Source organism: Pundamilia nyererei, unplaced genomic scaffold, assembly GCF_000239375.1.
Source record: "Pundamilia nyererei isolate P.nyererei 1_Seehausen unplaced genomic scaffold, PunNye1.0 scaffold00014, whole genome shotgun sequence".
In the NCBI taxonomy this organism is placed as follows: domain Eukaryota; kingdom Metazoa; phylum Chordata; class Actinopteri; order Cichliformes; family Cichlidae; genus Pundamilia; species Pundamilia nyererei.
The window spans coordinates 3,621,452-3,641,381 of NW_005187415.1; the positions used below are offsets into that span (position 1 = coordinate 3,621,452).

Here is a 19,930-nt window from a genome sequence, read left to right on the forward strand (position 1 = left end):
GGAGGGGGTGGTGGCTTCTTGAATTTAACATTTCCACATCAAAGTGGTTCTTTGTTGGTGCTCTGGCTTAATTTTTAATCTGTTGATTCCATCAGGATTTTTTTAGATTGGACATTATTGTGATGTGATTTGGACACTCAGGTATGTTTTATTTTAAAGCAGAGGTGCAGTCAAGCAGTCTATGCATACACACACTCAGCGGTCTCTGTATATATATTTTTTTTCTTTTTTTTCATCCTAAGAGGAGCGGGATCGTTTCTTCTCTTTCTTCCGAGTCCCCAACCTTTCTGTGCAGAAAGTCCAACTAAGCCAAAGTTAAGGACATCTCATTATCTGTTTTGTCGTTGGCTAGACTTTAGTAATTTTCCTCAGAAGAGATGATTTTTTTCCCCCCCTCCTTACCAAACCCACCTTTTTATGCTTCTAATTGGTTACATAAATCTTGTCTGGTATGAATGAGGAATGTTGCGGTGTTGTCAACTGCAATCTTCACCCTTATTTACCAATTCATTAAGATCTATCGATGCAGGACTGCTGAGAGGGAATGACAACATAAATCAGAGCTCGAGACATAATGGCCCTAATCAACCAGAAATAACTGGAAACGTCACAATGAGCTATGTCTCTGTAGCTGTGTCAGACGCGGCTGGCTCCCCTGCGCCCGTCCGCTGGATCTGTGGAGAGGAGCGGAGAGTCAGACCCATCCAACTGTCATTAGCTCCTCTGATTTTTCTCAGCAAGAACACCAGAGCAACGTGAAGAATTTTGTCCATTTACTTCTTTTTTTTCTTATCCAGTCCTTGCAATGTGTCAAAGCAGCTCAGTTTTGATCACTTACAGTATTTTCTGAGTGAAACACTTCCAGATACGATGTCTATAAATACAGTTAGGTCTGGAGTGCCTTGTATTCGCCGCGCACCTCCTCTCCTCGTGATAAAGATTATTGCACGAGACAATGAGGCCTCCCCTCTTTATAGGTCAATTAGCCCTGATTAGGTGGGCTGAGTTAATTAATGAAATTGGCAAATATGCAAATGAGAGCCGACTGATCGGGCTTTCGTCACTGTCTCGCTCACCCACAGCAGCAGGGCTGTCTACAGCTTCAACAGAACGAGGTGCCTGATAGGTAACATGTAAATGATATGGGTCGAGCCTAAATGCAGGAGAGGACTAGTCTCTCTCCTCCTCTTTTTCCATCAGGGGACAAGCCGTGCTGCACTAATATTTCAAAGACGTGTGCATTTATTACTATACCACATAAATCTATTAATAGTAAAATATTTTGTTTATAATTTTTTTCTTGATTTTTAATGAGCTACTAGTGGATTTTATTTTATTAATACCAATGCTTGCCTTTCATATCCATTTATATTAGTAACTGGATAGCTGGTGTACAATGAATATTTTGCTATTATTATATTTCAGAGCTGGTTGCATTCACATAACACTAATTTGTATTAACGCAGTATCATTCCCACTATTCCTGAGTGCCTCTTGCATTTGAATCTAAAGAGACATTGTGCAGATTGTACAATTGAACATGCACTTTACACTCTTTCCTATGGTCCTCTTTGTCATTTTATTCACCCCCTTTCTTTCTTTCTTTCTTTCCACTTTCTGTTCTCCACTCTGACACACTCTCACACATCCATTCAGGGACACTTACATACTGTGGCAAATAGTCTGTCTTTTATCTTATTCTTTCTCATCTCTTTATTGTAAATAGAAGAGAATTAAGTTCTGAACATTCTTGACTGAATGTCTCCTATCACAGAACTACAATTTATTGTCAGCTCAAATGAAGAATTGAAATATGACTGAGGTTTTTCTCAGTGTAGGGGCTCATTGGACAGGAGATAACCACATTTGATTCCGTTGCTTTGAATAATGTTAATCCGGAAAAAAGCAAAGTCCATTATTCATATTCATCTCTTTTCATTTGGCCCCACTCCTGATTTTGTAAATATGATTTCTTCAGCTACCACCCCCACACCCCTTTTTTTTCCCAAAGCAATCTTTATTCACCAGTGAAGCACTTTTGAAATTCCTCTATCTGAGAGCAGAAACCATTACCATACACAGGTTTATAAGAAGTAGTCATTAATGCTCTTTTATGGTGGCCTTTTAGTGCCAAAAGGGAAGCTTTTAATTCTAAGGCACGGCAGCCTGGCTCTCCTTACTTAATCCGGAGGACTGGGTTGTGTCGAACGTAGCTTTCCAAGTGGTCGTTTTTCCATCTCAAACTCCAAACTCGCTACAAGAAGCTGTAGGTTGTAATGAATTGCTTGTGATGTCCCCCCTCGTGCTGTGACAGCTCACTGGCAGGGAAAAAAAAAAAACAATTCACACTGAGGTACAAACAGATATATGATCACAATCAAAGATTGTTTGAAGGCATAAAATTTGTAGATTAAGTTATTAAACTTTTTGCCAGTCATTATTTAAAATTCAGTGATTTTTTTAGCATCGTTTTTTTCAGTCAAGCACATACGTGGCATTTTGATTTATTAAGCAATCTGAAGTATTGAATATGTGAGCTCTTGCCCTTGCCTAGTTACTTCTTTATTTTGTATGCATAGTAACTTATGGCAATGATGAATTAATTTCACTCAAGCACAGAATCTGTGATTATTTTAAATGGTAACCATATCTAGACTTGATCAGAGAGCTGTGAGGAGTCAGCAGAGTGTGAAATGTAATTTCTATTATTATTAGATATATATATTTTTTCATTCTGAACTCACACACCAAAAGAATTCCATCCAACCACCTGAAATGTGAACCGATAATGAACGGACGTCTGGGATCACAGATTTACCGGTCACTTTTTTTTTCCTCCGCCCTTTCTTTTGTGTCATCCTAATGAAAATATTTTTTGCAACTCATGCATGTAGAATGTGAAAATGGATCTGTGTTTTAGATAGACACAGTGGAGAACATCCTCATGCTGAGAATGGATAGCCCAGGGACTCTGAACAAAAATTCCTCAGTGTTCCCCAGACTGTGTTGGAGCATTGGAGACAGCTGTGTATTCCCACTAGATGGATTGCCAGTGTCATAGTGTGTGTTTACTGCACATGATAGAGCGGGAGACAGGCCAGGTAATGAGGCTACATTAAGGGCTTTTAGAGCTCGCAAACAAAGATGGAGGGCTGCTTCTTTCCCCTTTAATGATAGGTGTGTGTTTTGTCGTGTATGTGCAGAACTGGGAGTGTGTGTGTGTGTGTGCGACTAAGGCAATGAAAGGCTCAATTTTCCTTACACCTTTGTTGTGTCACTTCTCCAAAGAAATCGGAGAATTTCTCCAGATTTCTGGGCCAAACGCCCCGTCGGGACACTTTCTCAGATTCCTGACGATGCAAGATTCAACAGTAAATATTTGCTATAACTGAAGAGGAAGCAAGCAATCGAGTGATTGTAGAGTTGCACACGAAATGAGACAAAAGCTGGAGTTGCTCTGAAGCTTTGCAAAATGAAGTGTCTTTTCTTTCTGTTGAACCTCTATCCTAATAGAAATGTTGGTGCCTTCAGCGACAGTAAATTTAGAGAGCTCAAAGCTATCTTCATCTCTTATAACCCAAACGCCGAGTATCACTGTCATCTTCCTTCCCAAAGCTATACGTCTGCAGAATTACCAGCATATTACCAGGTAATAACAGGCTTCCTCTTTGCTTCCGATCATGATAATAAGTGGTCTAGGTTCTCCCTCATTGGAAGATTATGGCTTGAGGAAATGGCATCAAATAGCGGGTGTGTTGAAATGCAGGACACCAATTTATGGATGTCAAACACACGTGCAGGCAAGCCGGCAGCCGGCAAGCCTCACTCATGCAGCAATAAAGCAGCCACATTGGAACGACGGCCTTGGCGGATATTGTAGCTGGAGGTGGCGTGGTTCCTTCCAACCCAGTTGGTTCAGGACAGGCTGAGCTGGGGTCAGGGCTGGTACCCCTCAGGGAGAGGGCACCGTGGTGGGCTCATGCACATATACAGACGCAGTCTTACATGCATGCTTCATACAGTCACGCCCCCAGGTGCAGAGCATTGTCACTCTCGAGTATTGTGCATGTGTTTGTGCGCACACACGCGTGTATGTGTGTGTGTGTGTCTATCTGTGACAGTTCCATCACCCCCACAGTCAGATCCACAGCTTGGTTGCCCGCTCGTCATTGCAGCCTGGCTGTGTTTCTAATTGACATTCTAATTGGCAGATTTGAATGCCGCCTTTAGATGGCTAATTAATTTATCTCACTGCTGTCATTAAGGTTAAAGCACCATCTGATCTCTGCGAATATACTTTGCATATATCTGCATTATCATTATGTTGCAGATTTTATTTTGGAGGAGGTGAGGAAGATTATAGCGTTGAGATTAAGCTGGCCATCTTATTATTTATGTATTCAGATTCAGATTTTTCTAACAGTTTCTTTTTAACCCTTTTTTCTTTATTTGACTTTAACTTTTTATAAATAGTAATCTGATGTGAGCTCAGATTTTTCTTTTAAAAAAAGAGTAAAATCACATTGATTTGTTAATATCAAAGTAGCAATTTTCCTTGGATTTCCACCATAGTTTGCGTTGCATTCAGATGTTATTAAAAATCCTCATTTCCTCGTCTCTTATATCTTCAGGTTTTCCGAACATCCGTCGCCGGTCCAAGAAAGAAAGCAGGAAAAAAAAAAAGAGAGATCCAAGCTCCATTAGAATGTTCATAAAATCATAGTAAAGGCAATCAGACAGTCTTTCTCTGAATATTTTAAACATTGGGCATGTAAAATTTATGCCTAATTTGAATACTTATTAGCCGGCTGATCTCGGCTGCAGCCTTGAGTTTCTTATGCTGAGATTCATCACCGGATTGGATGTCACATTGTGCCAGTCTCTCTCTCTCTCTCTCTCTCTCTCTACCTCCCCCCTGAAAACATCACCACCTTCCTCCCTCTCTCCATCCCACACCCTCTCTTCCTCTCGCACTCCTTCACTTTCATTCTTCTCCTCTGCCTTTCTTCGTCATCCCCCACCCTTTCTGTCTATCTCTGCCTTCTTTTACTGCGTCTCTCTCCATCAGTAGTGAGCGCTGCGGTGTTAAACAGGGGCCTGTTTGTTCACAAGCACGCCTTGTCCTGGCCTCTTCCCTATTTACTTGTGTCCCGGGCAGCTGTCGCCCTGCTCTGTGTAATAGCTCAGCCCTGTTTGTTCTCCCTGCCTAGATCCTGTTTATCCTGGCTGTGGACATCCTTTAAGGCCTGTCCTGTATCTGCCCCTCGTCAAACACTCACACATGCACACACACACACAAACACAGTGAAGGGACGTGTACACACTTCTATTAAAATGGTATTTACAGGCCAAAGAATACACACAGTACCCATGTGGGCTGGGCACAAATGCACACAAAAAAAGCGCATTCACACACAATCATTATCATTGTTTGTCCCTCTCTGGTTGCATATATATGGATTCAGTCGTGGTGGTGGTGGTGGAGAAAAAGAAGCTGTAAAAATATTTGTTTTAAAATGTAAAAAGTAGTAATAGGACTGGAAATATTGACAGCTTTTTAAAGCAAGGTTCCTCCATAAGAGAGTCACTATATTATTTTTTTTATTAAAAAGGGGTATATTTTTAAAAATTAATTGTCTCACATTATTTTTTCCCCATTTTAATTTTCAGCATTTCAGAATTTCTTTCTCCTGCACACAATTTGTGATTGCGGAGTGCTTAAGTTGTCTTTTATTTATTGTGAGAACTGATGTTGGCGCTGCTCTTCTCTGCCCCAGCGAAGGTACAGAGCATTAAATGCAGGGGATAATGATAAAACATTTATTACTGGAAAGAGAGGAGGTAATATGCATAATTTATGCTGTTTTTAGCACAATCATTAGTGATATTCATGATAGAATCCTTTCTTCATCCCTTTTTTCTTCTTCTCAATTTTTACCCAAGTTTTTCCATATCTAATAGATGCTGACAGAATTAATTCAATTTCCTATATTTATTTACACTTTTTAAAATGTGGTTTTGACTTGTAAATCTGCCAGCAGAAACTTTGATTGCCTCTCATCCACACCAGGGATATTTATTTTTTAAATGTGGTAAAATAAATGAATGTATAAGGTTTGATTAAAGAAGAGAGTGGAGAAAAACATGATTCAAGCCAATAAAATGAATTATGAGCGTTCTTTCTCTATGGAAGCCTGCGAGGCAGATTTTCTTTAGCCACAGCAAGGATGACAAACCCATTATGGTGTTCATCACCAGCCCTGCACCATGTGATTTGGTGCCGCCTCCTCCACCTCCTCCTCCTCTTCCCCGCCACCAAATTTTAATTTTGCATGATTAGCCTTGCGTCATTAGGCAACTTCATTCAGATGCGAAACACACGAAAAATCGGACAGCTTCCAGACGGCAAATATTTTAAGAGTGCCCTCGCTTCTGTATTTTCTGTCCGTGGTGCCTGGCCGTCCTCAAAGTGCAATGGAGATATTAAGAATTAAGCACATGTTATTTAAGAATCCCATATTTTATTTATTTATATATATATATTTTTTTTTGCCTTTAATTCCTACCAGCGTATTATGTGTTTTTAATAATGCAAATACTAATAAAGCAATGCAGGTGCTCTGATTTACAGCCAAATTTTAGTGGCTTTAAAACCACATTTAGATATTCTTCCCATTTCAGAAAGCACCAGGACATGCATCTCTTTGTATTGCTTCATTTACACAATGAATGCATAATTGCTCCTCCTGCATCCCCCCTTTCTCCTTTCCCCCCCTCCCTCTTCTTTAAATGCTTTAATTTGCAGAGGGGGACTGAGGGCTTGATAATGGAAGCGTAAAAAAAAAAAATAGGAGGGAAAAAAAAGGGGGGAATTGTAACAAGAAGAGCCCTAACCGGTGCCTCTTAATCACTTCTAGGTTTTAAATCATGATGATGCAGGAGTCGGCCACAGAGACAATAAGCAACAGTTCAATGAGTCAAAATGGAATGAGCACCCTAAGCAGCAGCCAATTAGAGGCTGGCAGTAGAGATGGGAGATCAAGCGCTGGTGACACAAGCAGCGAAGTAAGCACAGTCGAGCTGCTGCATCTGCAACAACAGCAGGTAAGTTGTGTTTCTCCCCGTCTCGTCTCTCTCTCTCTCTCTCTCTCTCTGCCGCTCTCTCTCCCTCACACACTCCGTTTCCCCCTCGCTCTACCTCTCCGCTCTGCTGTGCTCTCTTCTCAGGCAGCGCTGGGGTGTTCTACATAGGCAGGAGGCACAATGACTTATGTTGTTTTGTGTATGTGTGTGTGGCGTTGTTGTTTTTTAGGCATGTGGAAAACACATTGTTTATATAAGAGGCTGTTTAGGTTGTTGGTAAATGTTCTCGGCAGTTTGTTGTGCTGACAGCGTGCTCTGCTTGAAGCTGCTGCCTCCAGATGATGCTCAGAGTGTTTTGCTGCTACTGTTTTAGTTTAGAAATTCAGCTGTTATTTTTTTTATTTCATGTTTTGCTTAGTTTTTTTCCACTAGCATTTGAATTTGGGAATATATTGGGGGTTGTTGCTGCCCTGTGAGGCCATGTGAGAAATGTAGTGCGTGTGTGTGAGACAGAGAAAAAGTGCATGACAGAGGGAGAGAGGACAGAGAAAGAAAGAGCGTGTTGGAGCATCAAACGGACCAGTTTGGACAGGGAGAGTGTGTATCTGCGCGCATATGCATGGGTGTGTATGTCATGGCTGCGCTGTATCCACCAGAGGGCCTCCTAACTCGCCACTAGTTGGAGGCTCTCACACAGATGCAGACATTCTAACCACAGACCCACCAGCAGGAGTGAAACCTTTGACCGGGACGCTTTTGATTTATAGCTTGCAGTCTCCAATCTTCACTTCCCTTCAACTAGCAAATACTTTAGATGTACTTTTTATAGTTTTTCCATAGTTTAGTTATTTATTGTATCGATTTTATTAAATGGCGCTTCTTAGAGGCACCGCTGATCACGAATATTTGATGCCTGCTTTTTTTTTTCTCCCTGCCAACACATGTTTCATTGTACCGCTGCTATTCATCTCAGTCACAGCAAGTTGAGGGTGAATTAACTGCAGGGTGCGGGGGGAGGGTGGTGGAGCGGTTGGGGGGCAGGAGTTGTGAAAGTCAGTCGCCAGCAGAGTAAAGGAGTCAAGTGTCTCTCGTGTCTTTTCACGGTGAATGATGGCTTTGACAGTTTGCCAAAAGAGCAGTGGGAGATTAGGTCAGAGGGCCATGCTTTGGGGTAGATGGAGGACAACACCGCGGGTTTTGTAATGATGCGTGCTGTCCTTTGGGCTAATGGTGAAATTTTCATGCAAGTGTGTATTTGTATTTATGTGAATTTTTCTTTTCTTCTCTTTTTTGGTGGCAGCTGAAGCCCTGTGGTCAATTTGGCGAGGGCGGAACAATACGTGTCGATGAGTTTCTGCATGTGTGTATACGGGCTATTCAGTGTAGCAAAATGAAGCTTGTCCTGGAGCACCCCCCCCCCCAAGTCCACCATCACCTCTTCTGTTCCCCATAAGCCCCATACCATCCAAACACCCATTCTCCACAACCCTATTCACCCCTGCTGGTGGCTTCAGCTGCATTATAGCACTGTGGCCTCATCCTCCTGCTTTATCACCACTCTGCCACTCTTCCTACACACACACGTATGATTGGGGTCAGACCTCTCTTTCTCTCAGGCATCACTCGTGCATTTGAAGATGTTGGGTAGATTTCGGTAATTCTCTCTTCTTTTTCTTGACAAATTAATGGAAAAACCACCACAGTGCCCTAGTAAGGTGTTGAGCGCCCATGTGTGACCAGAACACCTCTAAGGCACCTTGACGCAGATTCTTCAAGTTTCTGAAACTCTACTGGAGTGATGGAACACCGTTCTTTTAAAAAGATATTCCCTTTTCTGTGTTTTGATGATGGTGGTGAAGAGCACTGTCTGACATGTCATCTCTCAGAGGTGTTTAATCGGGTTGAGATCGAGTGGGTTTGAAGGCCGTAGCATGTGATTCACATCAGATTCATACTCAAACCACACAGTGAGTCCTAGTGTCCTTTGAAACAGAGCACAGTCATTATGGAAGAGACCATTCCCATCAGGAGAGAAATCCTAAGATAAAGGTGATCCCTGTGAAAACTTTGAATTGCTTTACATTTCATGTTATATGTTTTATTTTATTAAAATTGCAATCTGAGCAGTAGATTTAGAGATATTAGACTGTGTACTCAAAATGTAATTGAAAAGAATGGATAAAAGTGTGTCTGTCAGTGAAAATGAAAAAAAGTGCCGTTAAAAATTTTAAAAAGGCCACAGCACTGAGAGGTGGAAAAAAAGCAATGTAAGCATAAGGTGTCTAGTTAAGTCTGTGAGATGGACATACGGCTGAGAGCTGTGATGGTGTGCGGTTGGGGTTGGGTGGGGGGCTATGACAGTATGCGCCTCGTAAAGAGGCCAGCCCGAGCCTTCTCCCAACCCAGAGAGAGACACATTGAAATGAGCAGTCCGGCTAACAGGTCTCTGGAGGCTTTTTAAAACAGGGGCCCTGTGCTGTTAACTTCACACACTTCCTGTGGTGTGCTCACACTGCAAGCACAGTTCAACAAAAGGATGAGGTTAGATTTAAAAAAAAAATATTTTATATATACATCTGTTAGCACTGAGCACTGCTGCTTTTGTGTGACGGATGTGATATTGACAGGCGTATATGCAGCATGGACCCTGTGTGGCCATATATACATGCATCCATATATGCTTGCACTTTTTTTTACACTTCAATGCAGCTTAAAAAAATTTCTATCCACGTTTGCTCCGAGTCCATTTTGAAGGAATGCAGTTGAATGTAATTTTCCACCCACATTTGGAATGACATTGAGTGGTCCAGTGGGTATAGAAGCTGCAGCCTCTCATCACGCTGCTGGGGGGATGATTAATAATAAGCACTGATGAATTCTCCACTGTCCCTATGGGTTCTGCCATTACCTAGCAGCTCCAAAATACCACCTGCAGCTATAATTAGAAAAGCAGCATCTTCAGGTCTCGACACCTTAGATTCGGCCAAAGTCTGTAAGATCAAGATGAAGTAATGCACACAGTTTTTCCACATCCAGATTTCAAAAGTTGAGATTTTCCTTTAATAATAATCCACTATTATTTCATTTAAGATAAAGTGAATATCTTTTACAAATTTGAATGTCTTTCGTTTTTATGCAGGTCATTGTGTTCAGTGCAAAAGCCACACATTTCGTTATCCAGCTATCTGAATAATAACCATTGTCACAATTAAATTTCCAGTCCCTAATTTCTGTCAGGGTTTCATCACCCCGTTCCCAAGGTTGTCTAAATAGACCTAATTTGATTTGAGATCACAGATTAGATACCCACTGTATCTGATTGCAATTTGCCAGCTGCAGATATGTATCAGAGCAAATGATGAATGTTACACAGCTCTAATTGCTATGCAAAATGATCACTATAAAAGCTCTCTTGTAGAGCAAAAAAAAAAATGTGCTGAGCTCATAGTAGCAATCTATTTGTCATTGACCGGAGTTAGCTTTATGTTTTAATAGTATATGCTGCCAAGTATGTACATGGAAGTCATGCATCGATCTTTGGGTCTGTAACATAATGCCCTATAATGAGCCTGTTAGTTGATTACAGTGTTCTGTAGACTTAATCCTGCCAGGGTTATCAGTGGGATTGATGAGCCAATGCTCAGAACTGCTGCCCTCCTTTAAATGGGCTGAGTTCCTACAGTAGGAAATATATTGATATTCAGAGCAAGATGGAGGCACGGAAGGCTAATGTATTATGGTTGGGTCAGCCACTGTAACCAAAGACAGCTGTATGAACAACCACTGCGATCTGCTACTAGTCTAAAGACTTCACTCATTAAAATCCAGTATAATTAGAAAATGCTGGCTTCATATTTTTGTATTTTCATAAACCTGCTCCTGTGATTTTTTTTAAATTAATTATATTTTCTTTTTTGCATGCAATGTGCTTTCTGCTTGCATGCTTGCTGGCCAAATATTTATTTTGTGCAAAAGGTGCCACTTACGGCTGACAGAGGCAGAGTTCTACATGTTGGTAAACTGGTTAGGTATGCGTTTTACCGTTTTCCTGAGGCACATGATGCAGCAAAATGCAAACTATCCAACCCCATTTAAATGAGTGCAGCATTTTGACATAAATTACAATAAGTGCGCCAAGGTGCCATCTTACTTCTAGGCTACCCCTGTCGCTACACAAGAGCTAGGCAGTGGTCCAACTTGAGAGTGACAGCAATTAACCTGCCTTCCTAGCTGTTTAGCTGGAGGAAATGGAAGGGATGAGAAATCTGACAGCAAGTGATGGGTAGTATTTAGGGTTTAGGGGCAAATTAAATTCTCCCCAAAATGAAAGTCATTAGGGAGAAAGTTACCCCACAGACAAAGGACAAAATGACAATGTGTGTGTGTGTGTGTGTGTGTGTCTGTGTGTGTGTGTGTGTGTGTGTGTGTGTGTGTGTGTGTGTGTGTGTGTGTAGGTGTGCACGCTCTTATTTGACAGACATATGAGCTCATCTTCCTCTTATAACAACTCAAGTTTGTTGTTTAGTATAAACTGGGTACTGACACACAGTCTTCCCCTACCATCCCTTCCCATAAACAAGCCTCGAGCATCTTTCTCTCTATGCCCTTCACCTGCCTCTCTGTCTGTCTCCTTGTACTGTATTTGAGAAGCAAGAGAGACACACACATACACACACACACACACACACACACACACACAGACAAACACGCACATACCTAAGATGCAAATCTGGGCTTTGCCCTTGAGCATAATTTAAAGGCCTAATCACCCAGACTGTCCCTTTGGATGGAATAGGGAAGGAGGGAGGGGAGGATGGTGTCTCTCATTTGCACCCTTACACAAAGAAGCTCATTAGGTTTATCTTTCAGGCCTGAGATTGCCCCACTCAACTGTGTAAATAAGACACTGGCCCTGGCCTGATGCATCAATCACCTCTCAGGACAGGAGAAAGACCTCCACTGAAATATGAACGATTTCATAAAGGAGCCTTTTGTTAACCATCGTCGTCTGTGTGAAGATAAGGTTTTTCTGTAAAGGCAGGAGAAGCATTAGGAAAGCAGCATGTACTATATGTCTTTGTAAAATTATTTCCCCTTTCAGCGAAAAGGCAGTTCTTCTCTGGCAATCCTTGTGTCTGACTTATTTACAATGAAAGTCATCCTTCTTTTTATTTCAAGCCTGGCTATCAGCAGACAGTCCCCACAGAATAGTACATACAGGCCTGTGACATATAGGCCTGTAGTTTCCCCCTTTGCGATGACACTAAAGATATAGGATGTGAATGACAGCATAGCTGCTGTTTGCTCACGCTTCCCCAGACAAAACACAGTATTATTCTATTATCTATCTAGACACCACCTCTTCCTCCAACTCTCCCTCTGTCTCCCGTTCTCTGCCTTTCCCCCCCTCCTTCTTATTCTTCAGCTCGCAGAAACCTGGCCTGTCCATCTATGTTTAAGACACATTACATGTGGCCTTCTGGAATTTACAGTGGCGCTCTCCCAGTAACTCCATTTCGTGCGGGTGTCCCTTGAGAGCATGGCGAAATGTCAAGCTGCAAAGCTTGAAAGAGAGACGAGGAGAAAGGGACAGTAAGAGAGCGGGGAAAGCAAGCGATGGAGGAATTGAGAGGCGAGGATGAAGAGAGATAGTGGAAATCTGCTGGAAATAAACACTTACGGGCATCTTATCCTCAAGCAGTTGCAGTAAGGTCAGATGAGTATACGGGTTAAAGGTGGCACAAGAAGAAGAAAACAGATCCTGCTCTGTGTGTGCACGTGCAGGCTTGCGTTTATATGGTTCACCACTAAAAGTTGACTTTAGTGTAACTGTTTATTTTCTGCTAAAAAAAAAAGAATCAAGAAAAGAGTTAGTTTGAGCTCTGCAGCATTCATGTCAGATCAACTGATTTCAGCGCTGGTTCGAATCAAATGATGGCTCAGATGATACCTTTCAAGTCATCCAACTGACAGATCCCACAATTAAGTTAAGTTGATGCAACCCACTTTACAACCCACTTCCACAATAATTCCTTCTTCCATGCTGCGTTCTGTGCACTTTATGGTTTGCATGTATGCAGATTGCCCTGAATAAACCCAGTTCTCTTAATCCAAATTACTACAGTTGTAAATAATGATATTCTTCTGACTAACTGAAATATAAAAAGAAAGAAAAGACATTACCATGCAATTACATAGGAATACATTAAATGGAATCTAGTTCATTCAGCTTTGGTTAGGCCTTATGTTTGACCTGACACACTTTTTTTCTCTTTTCTTTTTTTCTTATATAGTGCAGTAGCTCAGTGATAAATGACTAAGCCAGCGTTAACCTCCTCCGTGTAAATAAGAGGCAGTCATTCAGCAGCACACACTGTGGCCAATAGTCCTCCAGTCTCTAGCTAACCTCGTGCAGGCCAGGATCAATGGCCACTTCACAACTCATTTCCTTTTACGCCTCCCTAACTGCCCTGGTCCAACTCAGGGAAATAAATGACACTGGATCTATAAGTCCACTCACGCAGACACAAACACATAAACAGCCACACGTATACACACACACACACACACACACACACACTGTGGCATACTCTGAGGGGACTGAGCAATTCTTTCAGCTCAATACCCTTCACAATAATTTATTTGCAAACTGGCTCGGTGTTGAATAGTGTATCATCTTTCGCGGCCTCACAATCGAAAACGAGCATTCTGTCATTGTTTATTGCCACTCCCCTGTCGTCGGCTTAAACTGCGTACCAGTCATTAATATGGTGGGGTGGAGTGTTAGTGTCACACACAGCCTGAATACATACATTTAAATGCCTCTGTTTTCTTCTAATGTGGAGTTAAGAGGAGGATGAAGAAAACACGTGCATGTGTGTGTGTGCATGTGTGTCAGGGGGGTGCTTTCCGATGCATACGACGTATCGCATTGCTGACTGCATTTTCTGGAAATGGTCCCCCCCACCCACCCCCCACCCCCCCAAAAAAGGCAAGTGGCTTATAGTCATTTGATAGGCCACGACACCGCTATCCATTTAACAGAGCTTAAAAATCCTACATATGCATATGCTGGGGTGTCTTAAGCTGACAACCAAAAGACAGGATTTGCTAGAAGGCAGCTTTGGAGTGTTGTGAATTTAACAAGCATGTCTAGTATTACAGTTCCTCTCTGCTTTAGTCATGAATAGTAACAAATCAGACTCTGAAACGCATGCCCGATGGTTTGTTGTGTATCACCCCCTCCCTTCCTCTAACTAATATTAAAATGACTTCAAATCTGGTTAAGAAGATGACTAGGAAGAAGAAGCAACATCTTTAATGTCACCGGTGCTCTCGTTCTCTAAAGCGCCCCAATCTGTGCAGATTCCAGGTATCATCAGTTTTTTCTCCTTTTTTTTTTGTTGTTGTTGCACTTGTTAACACTCCCTGCTGCTCCGATTACCTCCATCCCTGACCCATTTTTGAATATATAAATGGCTCTATCCTTCTCCCAAGTTGTTTGTAGTTGTAACACTACGCTCTACAAGGGGAGGGGGAGATGGTCTTTACACATTGCCTCCAAACACTGTATACATATGTAAGAGAGCCAGCTGGGCTCTCAGCCCTCTCCTCTTCACAGCTTTTCATACAAATGTAGTAAATAAGCTCAGGCCGTGGGGAATTTGAAAGCTCCAAACAGGCAAACTGACATGTCACTTAGCGCTGGCTTTGGCTCTCTTCACTGCAGGCTTTAGAGCTGAAGCTGGTGGCTTTTAAAAGTGTATCAGCCAAGGTCAGGTCCTCACTTTTGCAGTCAAGGTGGAGTGCTATCTGTATCATTTACAACTTATTAATAATAATGCCAGGCTTGCTGTATTTCTACATTAAGACAAATGTAACAATTATAAAGTCAGTCAGAAGACGCTACTTAAAATGCATAATTTTGGGGTAAAAACAGAGAATAAGATGTACAGAGGTTAATAATAGAAGTCACGCTGGGAATCCATTTCAGTAGAGATAGACAGGCCCACCTTTCTCCAGCCTGTGTTCATGCTCAGACAGCCTGCCATTCCTCATCAAGAACTAACCACTGCTTATTTACCCACACTGGGGACTTAACTCACACGAATTGATCAGTGATAGCAGTGGAAAGCTGCTTGTTCCACCCTAATAAAAATGACGCCCATGAGCATATGCAGAACATGCTTTGTGGGCTAGGCGCAGCACTTCAAGCTTGAGTAGACACTAAGCTGATATTGGTTTCACGCTTGAGTCTGTAGTGCGAAATCTTCCAATGGAAAGCCAGAGATTTGATTGTTTCTGCATATGCATTTATCAGAAGTTTACATGATAAATATACATTAGCCTGGTGGCTTGGCCATGCGTGGTATTGTTTCTGCGATACTATTCTTTGTGCATTCCTTTTCACCTGTTTGGACTTCATCATCCAATTCAGCGTGAACCCGATAATCCTAATTTGCACAAAAACTTCAAATGGATTTGTAGGAGTTTTTCTTGCATCGTTAGTCCTCGCCAGAATTTCTGTCATAGCAAGGAAATACTTCTTTGTTGGCACAGGTTTTAAATGTGTGAGGAGAAAATTCCTCAGAAAATAACTGGAACTTTCTTTTTTTTTTCACAGAGTATCGCATAATTTAGACTCAGAAGTTGAGGTCTCTATCATTTGTATAGAACAACCCCCATTCGCCCATTGGCTTAGCCCTTACTTAATTTTGTAAGGTTTTTATCAAAGTCTTAAATTATGTCATTTATCTTTCATACAAATTTTAGCCATAGGTTTTATTTATTTAATACCCACTGTAATTGTTCTGTCCTTGTATGGAGTGCTATGAAGGGAATGATCATGCTTTTGGCACATTTATCAAAGCCCAGAGAGGGGGAAAAAAAGAAAAGCAAAACGGAGGCCCTGTTCTCACATAGTCACCAGACTAAGAGTGCGACAGAGTGATAAATTTTCTTGTTAGGAGAAATTACATCCACTAACTTGAGCTACTTCAGCATGAAATTGAAAAAGAAGCATTTCTTGTGAATTTCCATTCTTGATTCAATGAAAGATGTAGATTAGCCTTTTGGAAAAAGGGTGGGCACAAGAATGAAACTAAAGAAGTATGATTCTGCTCACGCTTGCTTGTTCTTAGAAGCGTGATATAGGATGCTGGAAAAGTCTTTGTTTATGGAAGTAAGGCCCAGTCAGGCTGTTGGCAGATTAAAGAAAAAAAGTGTTTAACATCTCTTTCTTTCTTTCTTGTGTGAGTCTGTTTGTGTGGTATACATTTATGTACTCAAGCACAAACCTTGTGCATTTTTTTAACATTTTTTTTTTATCAGTAAAGCTTTCCAAGCCTCTTTGTCTACCTCACCCCTGTCACAGTTTGTGCCCATGATAGCTCCCTCTCTCCATCTCTTTCTCAGTTTTCACACACACACACATGGGTGCACACACACACATTTCTCCAGACCCAGCTGAGTCTAGTAGCCTGTTCTAGTGAGGGTGGTGGGGGCTGGAGGGTGGATTACTGATTGATAGACGCTGGGTGTCTGAGTGGAAGGCAGATAACTATATCTTCTGCTGCTCACTTAAAGGTCAAACACACATTGCTGTAATTGGAATATTCACAAGGCAACCGCCAAGGTACAATGCAGATCGGAGGAAAGAAAGAGAGGAGGAGAAGGAGCGCAGGACAAGATAGGTGTTACATAAGAAAAGAGATTGAGAGAAAGAACAGGGGGAGTGAAGGTGATCCATTGCCCCTTTATCAGCAGATGCAGCAGCTATTTATTGAGCTGATCTTTCGGGGAAGTGAGGCATTCACTGAAAGATACATTGCCCTCAATGGAGAGCAAGCCTGGATGAGGAAACAGGGGGCTAATGGCAAGACCAAGTAGTCACATAAACGTGTACAAATGGCTATTAAAAGTCTGTGCTCCTTTGCTTTAGTGGAAGGAAAATTGGATTGAATTCGGTTGGGCAAAAAAGACGTACGTAAAAATCATTGCAACAGATTATCTAAGGCCACACACGCAAAGTAATTTATATGCTGTTTTGTGATTGCTATCTATACGCAAAATAATTGCTTGAATTGGCTGGAAAATTTGCCGTATGCGTGGGTGAGATGAGTTCATTCACTAAGGTCAGGGTGCTCTCTTTCGATGACGCCAGGAGAGAGCAACACTTAGACTCGACACTTAACCTGAGCTCTCCAGGATGAGACAGACAGACACTTATACTATTGACCTGCAACAACAGAGCCCCCAAGACGGGGGTCTTATACAGATGCACTTAAGGCTTGAGTTGCTTATGCACACTCACAAACAAATACTGAGGATTCTAAATGATATCACCCCAATTTAAATTTTCCTTGGCATGAAGGGTGTAGGGCACTGCTACTCAGTAGCTTTCCTGTTTTCCCTAATGATTGTTTTGTGTGAGCTTTGACTTGGTATTTTTATCAGTGGTATAATGGGAGAGGAATGCACTTAAATGCAGTTTACCTACCAGGGATGCTCCAGCTGAGGTGTGCTGGGGTTTACCTAACCTTTTATTTACTCTTATGCTCCTGGACTTTGTTTGTGCACACGCATCTTATGTACAGTGCACAGACTCACACATTTGTGTCAACACGCTGATCCTTTCTGGTGTCTGCATTTTGCAGGGTGCTGATTATTTACTAATCACCTCTGGTTGTTTATTTATTTATATAAAAGAGTGTGCTTTTGCTTCCTTAATAGCTACAGTAAGCAAAAGGTGAATACTTCTATTTTTAATATAATGTATATACAACATGTTCTGGATAATCAGCATACTACTTTTAAGAAACTGGGTCTAAGCAATTGGGGTCTTTTTCCCATAGTTCCAGTTTTTTTCACCCAGCTCAGCACCTTTTCCAAATGAACTATGGCTGGCCTGAATGCCACATTACATATCAGTTATTCATCCAGCTGTGTGAACTCTACTTGCCGGGAACTGTGAACAGTAGACGAGCCATAATCACCTGAGAATGAAATCAGGCGCAAAAAGAGCTATTCCATGTCGAGACGGGTGACAAATTAAAGGAAAAAGCATCTTAAAGCCAGAACAGCTTCAAAGCAACTTGGCATAGATTCACCAAGCCTCTGGAACTCCATCCTTCCAAATGATATTCACCTCATTTGATGTTTTTGATGGTGGTGGTGCTGAGATGTAATGACCACAAAGCCAATAGCATATGATTCATATTATTTTCATTCTTCCCAAACCTCTAAGTGATCCCTTGTATAGAGACATTGCCATCCTGGAAGAGACCAATTGAAATGTTTCTTCACAAAATAAAAAGGGTCACTCGGAACAACTTTTTATTGATTGGCTGTGAGCTCTAATTTGTTCCTGACCTTTCTATGGCAGCATATGAACATGGTGTTTTGCAATGTTAATGCGGTGGGAGAAACAGAGAATAAAAGCTAAAGCTAATTCCAGGCTTGCTTTTGCAAAGAGAAGATTTGACCTCACACAAATTGTGTCATTTTCAAACACACACACCTCTGTCTTGCTCAACTCACACAAATACGTTCCCAGTTTCTCCTCTCTGTGTCCGTCTCTATTTTTCTTGCTCTTTGTGATAGTGTATTGTGGAAGTTTGCTGTTGTCAGGCTCTAAAGGACTTCCCTTGGAACAGCAGTAGATAAAGACCTTTGCTGAATGGTCCTGCTGTCATCTTATCTAAATGGAGTTGTACAGCACAGGTCACACTAAAGACAAGCCACCGGCTGAGAAACAGCACAAGGAAAGCAGGTACATTGTGCGGGTAAATTGTGTTTCAATGGTGATGAAGCATGGAAGAGGTGCACTGAGACAATGGATAGAAGCAGTTATTATCTCTATATGATTTGGAAAAAGTAAGAAATTATAAAGTCGAGGAGCAGCTATGCTTATTGTGATTACTTTTGTGGTTCAAGCAAAAAAAAAAAAGATCTATAGCCTGAAAGTAGAAAAACTACTGCCGTCCTTTGCTAGAACAGATACACCATTGTACTTGCACAGAATATCTACAGTGACACCAGCAGGAGGTAGGATGTTAGCGACTGTTAGTGGTTGCAGTGAGCGACAGCAGGCTGTGCTCTCTTGTTATTGCTGGCACGGGCCTCAGAGTGTCTCAGCAGACACATCGGTGCATATGCACTCTTCAACTTTCAGCCATAAACACGCACACTTTATCTGTGATGGGCAAAACAGACCCGCGTTTTGTCTTTGTTAGTGGAAAAATAAGCGTGAGGTTACACAATGGAGCTTTAGACACCCCCGCGCCCCTCCTACCGTTCGCGCTCGTCGCTCCAGTGCGAGCCTTCTTCCTGGGGTAGGAGCGAGCAAATTCATCTCGTCAATCCTCCCGGGACGGTGTAGCTATGCAGCTCTGTTTACTGTGGTAGAAAGTTAATATAAATTTTCATCAGTGGGAGAAGTTTACACATACGATTCTATTTGTCCTTCATTATTAGCACCTGAGTCTGGGGCTGGGTAGGCATAATTGTCTACAGACACAGGCCAAATAGATGCAAGGGAAAGGCAAATAAGCACACCCAAAAATAATTTGATGCTTGTGTGTTACAATCCTCTATCCTAAGAATTCTTAATCTAGAGAATCAATAAACAAGAGGTGAGAGAGGGTGGAGAAAGAAAAGAGGAGAAGAAGAAATGAACAATGTGATATGAGCAGGCGGAGGGAGGCGAGAGAGAAAGGAGTTTGACTTGAATTCAAAGTGCAGCAAATAGGCGATAAGGAAATGAACAGTACAAGCAGTCAATATAAGTTTTAGACATAAGTAACACAACAAACCGATCTAATTTCTATTTTCGGCTAAATACCGCTGT

The 19,930-nt window shown here is 41.7% G+C and overlaps 1 protein-coding gene across 4 annotated transcripts in view; it reads left to right on the forward strand.

Annotated features, from left to right (window-relative positions):
* foxp2 (forkhead box P2) overlaps positions 1-19,930 on the forward strand; it is a 99,034-nt gene that overhangs the window by 32,015 nt on the left and 47,089 nt on the right. For 3 of the 4 annotated variants that reach the window (XM_005725188.1, XM_013908752.1, XM_005725189.1), the window contains one exon: positions 6,918-7,104. In XM_005725188.1, the coding sequence (XP_005725245.1) occupies positions 6,928-7,104 (177 nt within the window). In that variant the 5' untranslated portion in view covers positions 6,918-6,927. Of the gene's footprint in view, positions 1-6,917; positions 7,105-19,930 lie in introns of those variants that run through there. The other variant, NM_001315652.1, reaches the window with a different exon arrangement.